This window comes from Apodemus sylvaticus, chromosome 15, assembly GCF_947179515.1.
Source record: "Apodemus sylvaticus chromosome 15, mApoSyl1.1, whole genome shotgun sequence".
NCBI lineage: Eukaryota > Metazoa > Chordata > Mammalia > Rodentia > Muridae > Apodemus > Apodemus sylvaticus.
In genome coordinates, this window is record NC_067486.1 from 1796597 (window position 1) to 1812730 (window position 16134).

Consider the following 16134-nt stretch of genomic DNA (forward strand, 5'->3'; position numbering starts at 1 on the left):
TGAAAAAGCAGGCTAGACACCAGCCCCTCTGGTATGCTAGAAGTAGTTACCACAGGGAGAGTGCTATCCCTCCACCAGGATGGGTCAGAATGTACCCAGTGAGAGAAACAAGCTGAGAACAGATAGAACAGGGAAGGCTGTCCTTTGGAACGGTTTTTGCACTAAGAGAGAAAGAAAAACAGAGCTGGAGAGGAGGAGGCCTGGAGAAATGCCCATGTAAACAGGGAGAGCAATCTGTATACTGAGGGACTATCCTAAAGGGGAGAGGGGGGCACTGGAACTGCAGATGGATAAGTAGGAGCCTGGTTGGAGAGGCAGCAACTCAGGCATGCAGGCAGGACAGGGCCAGCCTTCACGGAGAGGCAAGGGGTAGTGGGGGCTGAGGAGTGAGCAGAGTGTTTGGAAGCTGGCATCCTGCACTTCCATGCACAGCCCTGCTGTTTCCAACTTTTGTTTGGTTTCTGAGACTGGCAGAGAGGGCAGACAGCACCGAGCATAGGTACAGAGATTCAAGGGCTACAGTGTGAGATGTGACAGTCAGGCTAATGCCAGAGGGAGACGCTCCTGATTCATCCACCTTAGACACATCAGAATTCCAGGATCCAAACTGTACCTCTGAAACAAATAATTATCAAAGACCCCAAAGGCACAGTCAATTCATAATATTAGTTTCCTAAGCTCAAACAAAAGAAAACTATGCCAGAGAGAGAATAATTCCAAAGGATAACTGCCTACTAATATCTGAATTTATAATTACCAACAGCACCCAACCACATACACTGCTCCCTCAGATACTGACTGCCCCAAAGCCCTCCAAACTGTAGTTTTATGGCTTTGTTTCAAAAAAGAAACAAACAAACAAAAACAAACAAACAAAAAGTCCTCATATCTTTCAAAGATAACCAAGAATCTCCAGTAATATTTTTCTAAGCCTACAAAATCAAAGCCAAATTAAAAAAAAAAAAAGTTTTTCTGTTTCTCCAGATGCAAACACCAGTAAAAAAAGAAAAGCTAGCGTAACTTAACAATTTAGGCCATACACACATACATTGCTAGCTTCAGAGGAGCTAAAGGTTAGAACCACTCACATTATGCTGCTTATAACTTAATTTTTATTAAAGATAAATATCATTGACAAATCATAAATACATATACCCGCTCCCAAAATACAGTATCATAGCCTGTAGAACCTCCTCCACATACAGGCAAATGACAATTCCAAACTCCATTCAGTGACATAGACATTTAATTTTTAATCCTTTAGGAAATCAAATTTGACTACAAAGTGTCCGCAGCTGCATATGAGTCGTCTGCAGTCACAGGAGGCATTTTTTAGGTGAAATGAGTCAGCTCTCCTCCCCTGATACTTCCCTGAAACAGAATTTAAGTAGCTTCTGGGCTCCCCTCTGTGTGGGACAGAGAGGTGGCACTGGGTGACATCCAGGGCAGGGTAAAGTGAGAAGGGTCTGACCCTGTGGGTATCACCCTGAGCATCTGCTCTAACTTCACTTCTGTTACTGTGACAGAATCACCTTGGGGAAGAGAAGGTTTATTTAGCTCACACGCCCGGGCTGCAGTGTGTTATTGCAGGGAAGTCAAGGCAGGAACATGAAGCAGACGGGCGGGCACACCACAGTCCCACAGACAGAGAGGTAAACACGGATCCTTGCTTGCCCTTGGCTGGCTTTCTCCTCTCATACTGTTGCCTAGGGAATAGTGTCGCCCACAATGGACTGAGTCTTCCTACATCAATTAATAATGAAGAAATAATTTCTCATTAAAACTCTCTTCCAGAGTTAACAGTTAAAACTACCCAGCACAGTATCTGAACTGGAGGCACCAGGCTCTGATCCCCAAGACCCCTACAGGAGGTAGTAAAATGTGTGATGCAAAACAACTCAACAGGGGCTGGAGAGGCACAGTAGGGGAGCCCTGATAAGCATTAGGGCTCCATCCCCAGCACCAAAAACCACAAAGCAATACCACAGAAAAAGCAGGTATATGACATTTTGGCCACAAAATCCATTTTCTTCTTGTATTTAAAAGTGTTATACCTGGTAATTAGAAAATGCTACTTTTTAATGGACTTAAAACCTTTCGCTATTGTTGCTCTGCTTCGGTCTAACTTGCTCCTGCCAGGCTTACTCAGCTGTTCTGGACTCTGAGTTTAGATGGTTTCACTCTTTACTTCCAGGAATGATCTAAGGCCACTCTGAGGGTCTTACCCCGGGAGTTAAATAACAGGTGGGAAACTGGGGCAAGCCTCCCAACAAATTTTTCTATTGAATTCCCAACCAAACTAGGGCATTTTGCAAATAATTCTACCTGAGAGGGATTTTTTTTTTTCCTACTACACCTCTACCAGTGCTCACACACAGGGATTTGCATCCTGGAAAGCAACAGGAATAAAAATAAGCAAAGAATTTCAGAGGTCAGCGTTTGAAGGAGTCGTTGCAAAAATTATTTTGTTTACGTGTTACTTATTAGAGCCTTGCATGCACATGTGTGCAGACACATATGTGCCACCGTGGGCTTGTAAAGACCAAGTCTCCCCTTCTATCACAAGGGTCTCAAGGACTGAACTCAATCTGCCATACTTGGCCACACACGACCTCATGATAAGGCTAGTCTCAATGGGAAGTTTGTGAGAATTCTGAGGAAAGCCCCAGGGCTAAGTCACAGGAAGCAGAACCGGGAAGAAGTAGACCAACACTCCAGACAACACCCAGGAGGACAGGGGTGGCAGCGTGCAGGCAGAGTGAGATGCTGGTGACTCCTGGGGTAGCACCAGCCCCAAGCTTCTGAGAGAATCAAGCACACAGGAAGGGATGTTAATGGTGCACCAATGGAGAAGGCCGAGCACTGTGTCTGTGCCACGTCTCAGTTGCAGGGTGAGTCACTGAGTCACCTCAGCTGCCTCTGCTGATACCAATCTGGTTGTAAGAATGAAGAATGTCCCCTTGGGAAGGGTGCTGGCATCTTCAATGCAACAGCAAGTATGGGCACAGGTGACCACATCTGTCTAGGCTCCAGTACGCTGTGCATATACCTACGCCCAACCCTCTTCTCAGCACTGAATGCTCGCTCCAGTCTGCTGTCTATGTGGATGCAAAGGGCAATATGGCTAACAAGTAAGTAAAAGAAAGGTCTGGTACATGGCGCCCGGTGCTAGGTGCTGACGCCAGCTCTCCCACCCTCCAGACAGCAACACCACCATATGGTACAAGCTTTGGCTTCCCCCTCTGTCAAAGAAGATGTGGTCGGGGTTGGTTTTGACGGTGTATGTAGTCTATAGTACACACCCAGAAACAAATACCCTTTCTCTACCTGGTTCAGAATTTCACATATTCTCAATAAGGGTCTAGAACTTGGTGCTTCATGATTTTGAAAAATGTCACAGACAGAATTTTCCCCAAGAGTTGTGGAAGAGATTAATAGGAGAGACAGGAACAAGCATGAATATGAGGCCCTGGAGGCAGCTTCTGGCTTCCTCCAACCTAATGGTGTTCCAACCGTTAAGTTTTCCTGAGTTCAGGTGAGAGCATATTCCAACATTTACAGTTACATAGCCACGAGAAGCCTTTGCCCCAAGCACATAGTAAAATCTAGAAAAGCTGTGGGAAATCAATAATTCCTGTGACACAGAGCAAGATTACGTGTCTGGTGACTGTGGCTAAATGGCCAAAAGCCCCCTGTCTTTACCCATTTATGAAAACCTTCAGGGGTAGAGACACCCAGCTGGGAAGAGAAAGTTAAATTCCAAAAGGCAACACTCAGCATGTCTATGACTACATGATAAATTCCGGGAGGTCAGGAAGGACCACAGATGTAGGAAGAGCCCCTAGACTGGGCCTGCTTCCAGGCTTTGTATCTCCGGAGCTTAGACCCAGCCCAGAGCCCAGGAAAGCTCTGGATACCCCACTATGCCTGTGCCTGGCTACCCTTGAGTTTGAACTTAGATGTTTGAAGTGCCCCAGCGCTGCAAATGGTCACTAATAGTACATCCAAAGCAGAGTCAGCTCAATGGAGACATCTCCCTCATTGGGATGTTAGCAGTGGTCAGTCTATAGAGCAAGACTCAGCAGTGGCTTCTCAGCCTGACTTTTATGGTCCTATAAAACCAGTTTCCTTCTGGCATGGAAGTGAGCTATAGAGGCTGCAGGCATGCATGTCTCTTAAAATCATACTGAGGACACTTTGGGTATCAAGTGGTTAATCTATATTAACTCAGTGCCCAGCTACATCATTCGAGCAAAGGGTAAGGCCTGAAAAAGCTGGTTTATTCCAGTCTTGACATTCTAAAAGTACAAGGGATTGGGAAGTGAGGGGCACGAGACTCTGGAAAAGGACTGAAGGATGCTACTTAGCTGTAAGTCCCTCCCCAACCCCTAGTTTCTCCCACCACCACCTTCTCCCAAGGCATGAGACACCCAATTGGGGACCGACCACCAACTGAATCCTGATACCCCTTGATTCTCATTCCAGCTCCGTCTATAGGCTGTGAGTTTTTGAACGAGTAAGTGACATGGCTGGTCTTAACCTACAAAAGGGGGATGACCATATCCAGGGCTTCTTCATATATATGCTGAGCCCAGAAACGGGTGGATGAAGGGCGTGTCTCAGACATCGAGGGCATCCGGCAAAGGCCTGAAAAGATGAGATCTGTTATTGCTCCGGGTGCCAAGTGGGAACAAGTCATTCCTCAGCTTTCGTATCTATCCTTTCCCATGTAGCTTTGAGAACATCCTCATCCTCTCTCTACCCGAGACAGTTCCCAGCAAGAACATCCCAGATCTTCCCAAATCATCACCAAAGGTTGTCAGAAGTTTGTCCTAGGTGCCAGCAGGCTCCCCTCAGACAGCAGGGCAGTCCTGTTCTTTCGAGCTCTCCAGTGCCTGCCAGTAAGTGAGCAGGTCCTGGGGCTTCATAAAATGGCAGGCCACGATTTTCTGAAAGCGGCACACAGAGAAGCGTAAACCACCGGGGAAGAAGGTCTGTTTGCTGTGGAGCTCCTCCGGCCGGATCTTCAGCTTAGCCAGGCAGAGCCCAACAAACACATCCTCCAGCTTGATGAAGGGCACACTCTCTGAGACGTTGTATACTTGGATCGCCACGTCGCTGGAAAAGACATAACCAGTACCGGAGCAAAAAGGTGGGTACCTGTCCCAGGGATATTCGAACTTACTCACAAACCACTTGTTGAACTTCTGCCTGATGGGAAAGTCATGGGGCTTTATGTAGCCTGTGAAGAACCTGGTCGTTTTATTTTTCTTTAGCAGCAGTTCGGTCAGATACCCAACATTCACAAACATGTCTGAGTCTGTTTTCATCACAAAAGCTGTCTGAGGACAAAAGTGGTAGACCCATTCCATACCCATCATGGTCTTCAGGGTCAAGTTGAAATAGGCGTCTTTGAAGTCCTTCTGGATGATGTCACGGTGCTGCTCGCTCTCCAGGGTTGTGGCGTCCATGTCCTCAGTGCTGTCGGAGGCCCCCAGAAGGAAGAAGGTCCTCACCTGCTGGCCCCGCACCGATGTCTCTCTACCCCATGTCTTGCGAATGGCCATGCGAGCGGCCAGCTGCTTGTGGGATGATGTCACCAGCAGCACGAGGAAAGGCGGCTTCTGCTTGCAGTCTATATCCGGAAGCTGAAGGAATTTCCCGTTACTTTTCTTGAAAACAAACGGGAGTTCTCTGAAAGACTCCATGCTGAAGTACAAGCAGAGCGCGCCCATCATGAGAATGGAAGCATAAACTAGCCTCGTCTTCATGTGGGCCATCTGAAAGAACAAAGAAACAAACGGCCAGGCCTGAGAAGTGTCGGGGTAGAATAATACAAACCCGAACACATAAACTGAAAAAAAAATTTAAAGTTTACCAAAAAAAGTTCCCAATGTAAAGGAAAAATAAATGTTTAAGGAAATAGAATTATGAATCGGTGCAAACATCACACATTATATATGTGTTCCAAATTATATCAAACCCCATACATATGCAATTAAAAAATTAACTTTTAAAAAAAATACGGAGTTGATGTACCAGGTAGGTGAGGTACATGAGATACATGACGGTATCTCATGTACAGCTGAGTAAACTGGAATCTTTCAGAACAGAAATGGAGGCCACACCTCAACAGTGAGACACAAAGGGCTGCCTAACACTTTGGATCACAGTACCACACCTGGGATTCTAGACACTGGGCCCAGTGCTGGGGACAGCCAGCCCCTCACTGATGAACTAACTATTCAGACTCCTTGACAAAGAATGCCACAAAGTAGCTAGATTATGGGTCTGGGAGCTGTGCATTCTGGGTATAAGCACAGGAGTGTCCACAGACTTCTCTGTGTTCAAAAAGTAACTCTTAAGAATTTGAGTTCCTGATTTTAGCTCATTCAGAATGACTAAGATCAGCTGCACAAATGACAGGAGCTGGAGGATGGCTCAGTGGTTGAGAGCACTGGATACTTTTCCAGAGGATCCGGGTTTGATTCCCAGCACCCACATGGCAACCACAACTGTCTGTGACTCCAATCCTAGGGGATCTGACACCTTTACACAGTCATACATGCAGACAAAACGCCAATGCACATAAAATAAAAACAAGTTTTTATAAATAAATAAATGACAAAAAAAAAAAAGAATTTGAGTTCCTGACAGGCTTATGTGTTTGAACTCTTACAGCTAGTGGTGTAGCTGTAAGAGTATAGAGCCCGTTATGAGATGGGGCCCAGCTACAAGAATGATGAGTTCTTGGGGTAAGCAGTCTATGGCATGGTCCTCTCTCTACCTCCTGACCCAGGAGATATGAGCAAGCAGCCTCACACTCCTGCTACCGGCACTGCAAGCTGCTCCCAGTGGTATCTATGTCTTCCTACTGCAATGGAGTATAATCTCAAATCATGATCCAAAATAAGTCCTTCCCCAGTGGCCATTTCTCATCTGGTGCCCAATCACAGCAATGAGAAAAGTCATGAACACAGAGCCACGCCCAATTTTCTGATTTGCGTAATTGCCTCGAAATTCTAGAAACCTGCGAATGTCTTAAGGTTACTCTTTAAACCCTCCAATCCGATTTTCTTTTATCATCTGCCCAATCTTCTTTCTCAGTAAACTTGGAGCAGCCATGTTAGTGCTGTCATACTGAGAAAGAATGACACTCACCTCTGCCAAGTAAGAGCTCAGGTCCGTCCAGAGGGCTAAGCCACAGGATAGAAGCCAAAAGGAAATGAATCCCTTTAGAAAAGCAGCCGGTGAGCGAGATTCCACACTACCTTCTGAGACAATCTTTTGGACTTAGTTTGTCTACCAAAAATGATGATTGTGTCTCTCAGGAATAACTAAAAAAAAAACAAAAAAAAAAAACAAAAAAACAAACAAACAAACAAACAAACAAAAAGATAGAGTTCAAGTTGTTCACACTTTACTAGAGGACTTGACACTTCCCCCTCCCAGTGTGACCTTGAGTGAGTGTTTGAGCTGTAATTCTAGCCTCAGTTTTGTCACTTCTAAAATGGGTTTGACCGAGACACAAAGCCAACCGCAGGAGTAACCTACCTTCAACAACAAATATCTGAGAATCCTCTTGAGCCTCACAGGTGAAAATAAGGACCTGTGGCAGTTTGAATGTGAATGGCCCCCATCAGCCTATATATCTGAACATCTCATCATCAGTTGCTGTAACTCTTTGGTAAGGATTAGGGAATATGGCCTTGTGGAAAAGATGTGTCACTGGGCATGGGCTTTCAAGTTTCCCATCTAGACATGAACTCTAAGCTGTTCCGACCACCATCTTTGCTCTGCCATCATGGGCTCAAACCCTCTGAAACTAAAACCCCAAGTAAACACTTGTGTGAATTCTTTTGCTCATGCTGTTTTGTCACAGCAAAGAAAAGGAACGCAGAAGTTGGTACCAGGAGTGGGATAACTAGATAGACCCAACTCTGTTGTGCTCTGGAGGAATGTAGAAGACAGTGAGACTTAGGACTGAGGAGCTGTTTGAGCACTGTAAACTGAGCTCAATGGGCCATCCTAGTAGGAGTGTGGAGGACAGTTCTGTGGACTATGGTGGCCTACCGCAAGAGGTCTCAGGGGAAAACAATATTAGTAACCCAGACAGAGACCATTCTTGTGATGTTTTGGCAAAGAATGTAGTCGATTTCTGCCCTTATCATAAGAATCTGCCTGAGATTAAGTTGAAGACTGAGAGATTGATTTCACTGGCAGAGGAGATTTCAAGACAGCCTAATACTAATATTGACTTTGCTATGAGATAATTTGTAATTACTCCTATGCAAATACACGAACACACACACACACAATGCATGGTTTGAGGAGAAAAAGAACACCAGGAAATTTAATGTTGGAGCTAAGGTTTGTACTGAGAGAGATAAGGAGATTAAAGAAAAGCCAGATCCAAAATGGAATAAAAGGAGGTGTCTTCTGGCCAGGACCCCACCCAGCTAATTCTCAGCTTATGAGCGGAAAGGGCATCTGGAATTTTCTGCTCATAAGATGCAACAATGGAAAGATACTGTGACCTTGATTCCAGGGGGATAGCCAAATTTGAAACTGTTGTCTGTGGTTCTGGCTTCAGAGTCATGAAAGGTACATGGGTAAAGGGTTGTGGAGTCTTACTCTGTGCTTAGGGGAAGCTGCTGAGGCTGGAGAAGTCCCTTCATGAAGGCCTCGAGAGAGCTAGAAGCCCTGAGAGGCCATTGCATGAGGTCATGAAAGTGAAGCCTGGGTTGCATGGAGACCCCAAGATGTCAGACATGGGTATCTACGAATAGCCGCACACAGGGATGGAGTGAGTGACAGAGCCGTGGGTACCGACTGAGGAGAGCAGCACACAGGGATGGAGTGTGAGAGAGCTGCATGTTGTCGCAGTGAGCAAAGCTGGAGGGGAAGAGCCAGGTGAGCTCACTGCCATTAGATATAGAACCACAGGAGTCGGACTTTGCCATGCTTAGTTTCGGTCTTGCTTTTTATCCAATATTTCTCCACTATGCCTTTTGCTACCTTTTAGAATGGTAATATACATTCTCTGCCATTGTGTATTGGAAGTATTATTTTTATTGGATTTTATAGGTGGTTATATAGTAAAGAGATTGCCTCATCTCAAAAGAGACTTTAGACTTTTAAACTGCATTGAGACTGTGAAAGACTGTGGGGACTTTTGAAGTCGGACTAAATCCATTTTTCAGTCTGGTGTGGCTATAAACCTATGGGGTTGAGAGTGGACTGTGGCACTTTGAATGAGAATGGCTCAGAGCAATATTCTCAGAGGACCTGAGTGCAGTTCCTAATACCCACATCAGGTAGTTCACAACCACCTGTAACTCCAGCTCCAGGGAATCTAATACCATCTTCTAGCGTCCGCAGGCAACTACACTCTGTGCACAGACCCACACAGAGTCACAAACGCATACACATAATTTTAAAATTAAATAAAAATACATTTTAAAAAATCATTAGAGTGTGTGTGTGTGTGTGTGTGTGTGTGTGTGTGTGTGTGTACACCATGCTGCATGTGTGGGCGTCAGACAAAAACTTGCTAGGAACCTGGTTCTCTCCTTCATTAACATGGATACAGGTCTGTACTGGCTGGTTTTGTGTCAATTAGACACAAGCTGGAGTTATCACAGAAAAAGGAGTTTCAGGTAAGGAAATGCCTCCACGAGATCCAGCTGTAAGGCATTTTCTCAATTAGCGATCAAGGGGGGAGGGCCCCCTGTGAGTGGTACCATCTCTGGGTCTTGGAATCTATAAAAAAAGCAAGCTGAGCAAGCCAGGGGAAGCAAGCCAGTAAGAAACATCCTTCCATGGCCTCTGTATCAGCTCCTGCTTCCTAACTTGCTTGAGTTCTAGTCCTGACTTCTATAAAAAAGCAAGCTGAGCAAGTCAGGGGAAGCAAGCCAGTAAGAAACATCCTTCCATGGTCTCTGTATCAGCTCCTGCTTCCTAACTTGCTTGAGTTCTAGTTCTGACTTCCTTTGGTGATCAGTAACAATGTGGAAAGTGTAAACTGAATAAACTCTTTCCTCCCCAACTTGCTTCTTGGTCATGATGTTTGTGCAGGAATAGAAACCCTGACTAAGACAATGTCATCAAAACTGGGTATGTTAGCATTTTACCTGACTCAATATAAAAGAGAGCTAATATCCAAAATATATAAAGAACTCAAGAAGCTAACCATCAAAAAAACCAAACAACACAATCAAAAGAATGGGGTATAGAACTAAACCAATAATTCACAACAGAGGAATCTCGAATGACTGAGGAGCACCTAAAGAAATGTTTAAAGTCCTTAGTGATCAGAGAAATGCAAATCAAAACGACACTGAGATTCCACCCTACACCAATCAGAATGGCTAAGAACAAAACCTGAGGTGACAACACACTGGTGAGGATGTGGAGAACGAGGAACACTCCTCCATTGCTGGTAGGATTGCAAACTGGTACAACCACTGAGGAAATCAATCTTGAGGTTCCTTAGTAAATTGGAAATAGATCTAAACTGAAGACCCAGCAATACCACTCTTGGGAATATACCCAAAAGATTCCCCATCATGCCACAGGGTCACATGTTCCACTATGTTCTTAGAAGCCTTATTTGTGATAGCCAGAAGCTGGAAACAACCCAGAGGTCCCACTACAGAAGAATGGATACAGAAAATGTGGTTCATTTACACAATGGAGTACTACTCAGATATTAAGAATGAGGACATCCTGAATTTTGCAGGCAAATGGATGGAACTAGAAAATATCCTGAGTGAGGTAACTCAAACCCAAAAGGACATGCGTGGTATATACTCACTAATAAGTGGATATTATCCAAAAAAAGAAAGAAAAAAGAAGTAAAGAAGGAAGGAAGGAAGGAAGGAAGGAAGGAAGGAAGGAAGGAAGGAAGGATGGAAGGAAGGAAGGAAGGAAAGAAGGAAGGAAGGAAGGAAGGAAGGAAGAAAGAAAGGAAGGAAGGAAGGAAGAAAAGTACAGAATACCCAAGATACAGTCCACAGAACTAAAAAAGATTAACAAGCTGAAGTGCCCAAGTGAGGACTCCTCAGTTCCACTTGAGAGGGAGAAGAAAGCAATCACAAGTGGGGAAGGATCTGGAAAGGAAAGTGGACTGGAGAGGGATGGGCAGGGAGGAGAGAACCTGATCTGGTATTGAGTGAGGGAACAGGACTGAGGGCCAGCAGAAACAATGGAAACAGGCAACCTCAGGAGGTTGGGGGAACCCTCCAGAATGCACCAGAGACCTGGGAGGTGAGAGACTCTCAGAACTCAAAGGATGGGCCTTAGATGAAATGCTTGACAGTAGGGAGAGAAAACTTGTAGAGCCCACCTCCAGCAGGAAGACAGGGGATCAAATGAAGGAGAGGAGGGCCATCCCACAGTCACCACTCTGACCCATAATTGTTCCCGTGTGAAAGAATTACAGGGATTCAAATGGAGAGGAGCCAGAGGAAAAGAAGGTCCAGCGACAGGCCCTAAGTGGGATCCAGCGCAAGGGGAGGTCCCAAGGCCTGACACTATTACTGAGGCTATGGAGTGTTCACAAAAAGACCGAAGCTGGGCAGTGGTGGCGCACACCTTTAATCCCAGCACTTGTGAGGCAGAGGCACATGGATTTCTGAGTTCGAGGCCAGCCTGGTCTACGGAGTGAGTTCCAGGACAGCCAGTGCTACACAGAGAAACCCTGTCTCAAAAAACCAAGAGAGAGAGAGAGAGAGAGAGAGAGAGAGAGAGCATGACCCTCTCTCTGGAAGACCCAACACCCAACAATCAGCTGAAAGAGTCAGATGCAGTCAGATTTGCATCCAACCAACGGACAGAGGTGCTGACCCCTGTAGTTGAATTAGGGAAAGGCTGTAAGAAGCTGAGGAGGAGGAGACCCTGTAGGAGGACCTGCAGTCTCAATTAACCTGGACCCCTGAGATCTCTCAAACACTGGACCACCAACCAGGCAGCATGCACCAGCTGATATGAGGCCCCCAACACATATACAGCAGTGGACTTCCAGGTCTGGGTTCGGTCAGAGATGATGTACCTAACCCTCAAGAGACTGGAGGCCCCAGGTTTCGAGCTTAGAGGTCTGGTTGGGTGGGGAATAGGGGGTGGGGACATTGCTGTGTGAAGCAGGGAGGTATGGCATGTGCAACAGCCAGAGGGTGGGGGGATAAAATCTGGAGTGTAATATATATATACATATATATAAAGACTAAAATAAAATAAAAAAGGGGCTGCTCGCCCCCTCCTCTCTCTCTTGCTCCACTGCTCCTGCTCGGTCCCCTTGCTCCTGCTGCCCCTCTCTCCCCATTACCCTTCCCCCTCTCTCTCTACATGCTCATGGCCAGCCCCTACTCCTCTACTCTCTCTGCCTCTCTGTCTCTACTCCCTCACGTGCCCTTCCCATGCCCTGAATAAACTCTGTCCCTCAGGAGAAAGGGATGGGCCCACAGAGGCACCACTTCCACCGCACCTGACTGCACATCCACCAAAACATATTCCTTCTCTCCTTATCTTTTTATACAACACAACGATCATTCTGGATATCATGTGCATTTACATGCTCTAAGGTGCCTTTTCTCTAGACACTTTGCAAAGACTGAAGTTCCTAGGGGCAAACACTCCGCTCCTTCACTGCATACACAGACACCAAATGGCAGCCCATGGGCAAAGCAGAGGCCACACCCAATGCCAACACTCCCTGGGTTTCCTGTTCCCATGGGAGTTGGACCTTTTTTTTCCTTCTACAATAGAATTACCAAGAATCTATATCCAAAGTTAAGAGTAAATATTTGTACCTTGAATTGTAAGAACCAGGTACCTCCTGCTCAGAAATTAGAATCTAAAAGATACTAGAACTATCAGGAATATTGATTAGGATGGCATTTTTCTGGAAGGCAGTGTAGCCCTAGATTGCAGCACCATGCTTCTGGTAGATGCGAGCAGGTGGTCACTATGTGTGGTGTCAGCCAAAGGTGGGCACTACGGCAGAAGTGGGTGGCTGACCTTGGGACAGTTAATCTTTAAGCTGTGCAATCTGAGAAGGTCCATTGTGCTGAATGTAGCAAGAGGGGCATGAGGGGAGTGGCTCAAGACCAGAGGACAGTATGCAGAAAGGAAATGGACTCACAGGTCACCACAGTAGAAGCCAGAGAACGACGGCTCCCCAGGGAATCCCATCCCAGGATTGCCAGGCAAGACTGAGCCACCGTTTCTCAGGAAAAGGCTTTTCCATGATTTGCAAAGAAGGCAGTCCTCAGGCCCCCCCGGCAGACACCGTGCAAGAAGAACTGCGAAGGGAAGTGAGCTTCCTGGCAATGGTCTGCTGTTTTGCACAGCTGTAATGAATGTACCTCGAGAGGCACAGCCTCAGGGGCTTCCTCTCTGATCGCTTCTTACTGCTGCTGAGCCTTCCCAAGTTTGTCATCACTGTATTCCTAATATATGCTGTGATGGGGTGTGGAGAGACCCTCCCTGCCTATAGTCTGGAATGATTGCTTCCTGAGAGACCCAAAAATAAAACCAGACACCTACAGACACAATTATTTTTTTACAAAGAAACCAAACCCATACAGTGGAAAAGGGAGAGCAAATGGTGCGGGTCTAACTGGTCTACCTGGGTATCTACCTGGGTGTCTACCTGGTCTACCTGGGTGTCTACCTGGTCTACCTGGGTGTCTACCTGGTCTACCTGGGTATCCACCTGGTCTACCTGGGTGTCCACCTGGTCTACCTGGGTGTCTGCCTGGTCTAACTGGGTGTCTGCCTGGTCTAACTGGGTGTCTGACTGTAGACAAATGCAAATAGATCCATGTTTATCACCCTGCACAAAACTCAAGTGTAAGTGTATCAAAGACCTCAACATAAAACCAGATACACTAAATCTACTAGAACAGAAAGTGGGAAAGAGCCTTGAACTCTTTGGTACAATTTCCTGAACAGAACACCAATGGCTCAGGCCCTAAGATCAGCAATTGACAAAGGGATCTCATGAAACTTCAAAGCTTCTGTAAGGCAAAGGGCACTGTCAATAGGACAAAACGACAGCCTACAGATTGGAAAAATATCTTCACCAATCCTACATCTGACAGAGGGTTAATATCCAAAATATATAAAGAACTCAAAAGTCAGACACCAACAACCCAAATAACCCAGTTTAAAAATGGGTGAGTTAGTCAGGATTCTCTAAAGTAACAGAAATTGTGGAATATCTCTATATGTTAAGGGAATTTACTGGAATGACTTACAGTCTGCAGTCCAACTAACCCAACAATGGGCAGATTAAAGGTGTGTACCACACACATACATACATATACACACATACATACATATACACACATATATACAAACACAGGCATACACACATATACATACACATGTACACATACACAGACATACATACACACATACATATACATATATGCAAACACAGGCACACACTCATACATACACATATACAAATACACACATACACACACATACATGTACACATACATGCATACATACAAACACACAGACACACATGCACACATACACACACACACACACAAAGAGAGGGTGGGAGGAAGGGAGGGCTAGAGTGCCCTGGGCTGCCTGGGAAAGCTGTTTGCAAGGCCCCCACTGCTGCTCTGGAGGAGGTGACCTTGCTCGGAAGCTGCTTACTACTGGGTGCTGATGGCACCATCACTATGGGAGCCTGTGATGCCCACAGTGCCGATCTTCATGGAAAACTCTTTCCCCTTCAAGGCTTCTCCAGCACTGATAAGCTTTAAGAACTGGACCCTGAGCAGCTATATTCAAAAGATCCATGTCTACTTTCACAAGTCTGTGAGAAAGGATGGAGACACCGCAGGAATATATTGATACCCAACACAAATATTGTCAGGAAATAATGCGTGAAATGCCACACAGCCATAAAATACAAACAACATCTGCACTGCATGCTAACACAACAGACACTGTGTGTGTGAGAGAGAGGGGGGGAGGGAGGGAGAGAGAGAGAGAGAGAGAGAGAGAGAGAGAGAGAGAGAGAAACTACCCATGAATGTACCCATTTATCCAAAGCAGAACAAGGAAAACCCTTTTTATGGTAGAGGAAGTCAGAACAGTGATTATCTTTGGTGAGGGACTGTTGAGAGGGAGGGACACAAGGAACTTTCTGGAGGGCTAAATACATTCTATTCTTGGTCAGAGAATAGTGGCTACAAGGATATAATTGTGTTAAGATTCATTGGACCGGACAGCTGAGACCTGTGCCTTTTGCTGTAAGCATACACCATGCATGGTGGTTTGATGGAGACCTGCCCCCCCCCCAGGCCCATGCTTTTGAACACTATACTTGGCCTCCAGTTGGTGGCGCTGTTCGGGGAAGTCATGAAACCTTCGGAAGGAGGAGCCTTGCTGGAGAAGACACATCCCTGTGGGCAGGTTTTATATCCTAGCCTGTTCTCTCTGTGTGTCTCTCTGTCTCTGTCTCTCTTTATCTCCCTGTGTCTCTCTGTCTCTCTCTCTCCCTCTCCCTCTCCCTCTCCCCCTCCCTCTCCCTCTCTCTCTCCCTCCCTCCCTTCCTCTCTGTCTCTGTGTGTGTCTCTGTCTATCTCTCTATCTCTCTTTCTGTGTGTCTCTCTGTCTCTGTCTCTCTTTATCTCTGTGTGTGTCTCTCTCCCTCCTCCCTCCCTCTCCCTTTCTCTCTCCCTCCCTTCCTCTCTGTCTCTCTGTATGTGTCTGTCTCTCTGTCTGTCTTTATGTATCTCTCTGTGTCTCTGTCTCTCCTTCCCTCTCCCCTACCTCCCTCTCTCTGTCTCCCTCCCTCTCTGTCTCTCTCTGTCTATCTGTGTGTCTCTCTGTCTCTCTCTCTCCCTCTCCCACTGACTCTCCCCCTCCCTCTCCCTCACTCTCTCCCTCCCTCCCTTCCCCTCTCTCTCTTTCTCTGTGTGTGTGTCTTTCTGTGTCTCTGTCTCTCCCTCTCCCCCTCCTTCCCTCTCTCTGTCTCTCCCACCCCCTCCCTCTCTCTCTGTCTCCCTTCCTCTCTGTCTCTCTGTCTCTATATCTCTCTGTGTGTCTTTCTGTGTTTCTGTCTCTCTTTCCCTCTCCCCCTCCCTCCCTCTCTCGTTCTCTCCCTCT

General features: G+C 46.2%; 1 protein-coding gene across 1 annotated transcript in view; it reads right to left on the minus strand.

Annotated features, from left to right (window-relative positions):
* Nucleotides 1-1100: 1100 nt before the first annotated feature.
* The window catches only part of B3galt5 (beta-1,3-galactosyltransferase 5), a 51334-nt gene continuing 36300 nt past the window's right edge, over nucleotides 1101-16134 (minus strand). The window contains exons 2-3 of the mRNA XM_052158987.1: nucleotides 7162-7337; nucleotides 1101-5780 (exon numbers count right to left, since the gene is read on the minus strand). Of these exons, the coding sequence (XP_052014947.1) occupies nucleotides 4854-5780 (927 nt within the window). The 5' untranslated portion in view covers nucleotides 7162-7337 and the 3' untranslated portion in view covers nucleotides 1101-4853. The remainder of the gene's footprint in view (nucleotides 5781-7161; nucleotides 7338-16134) is intronic.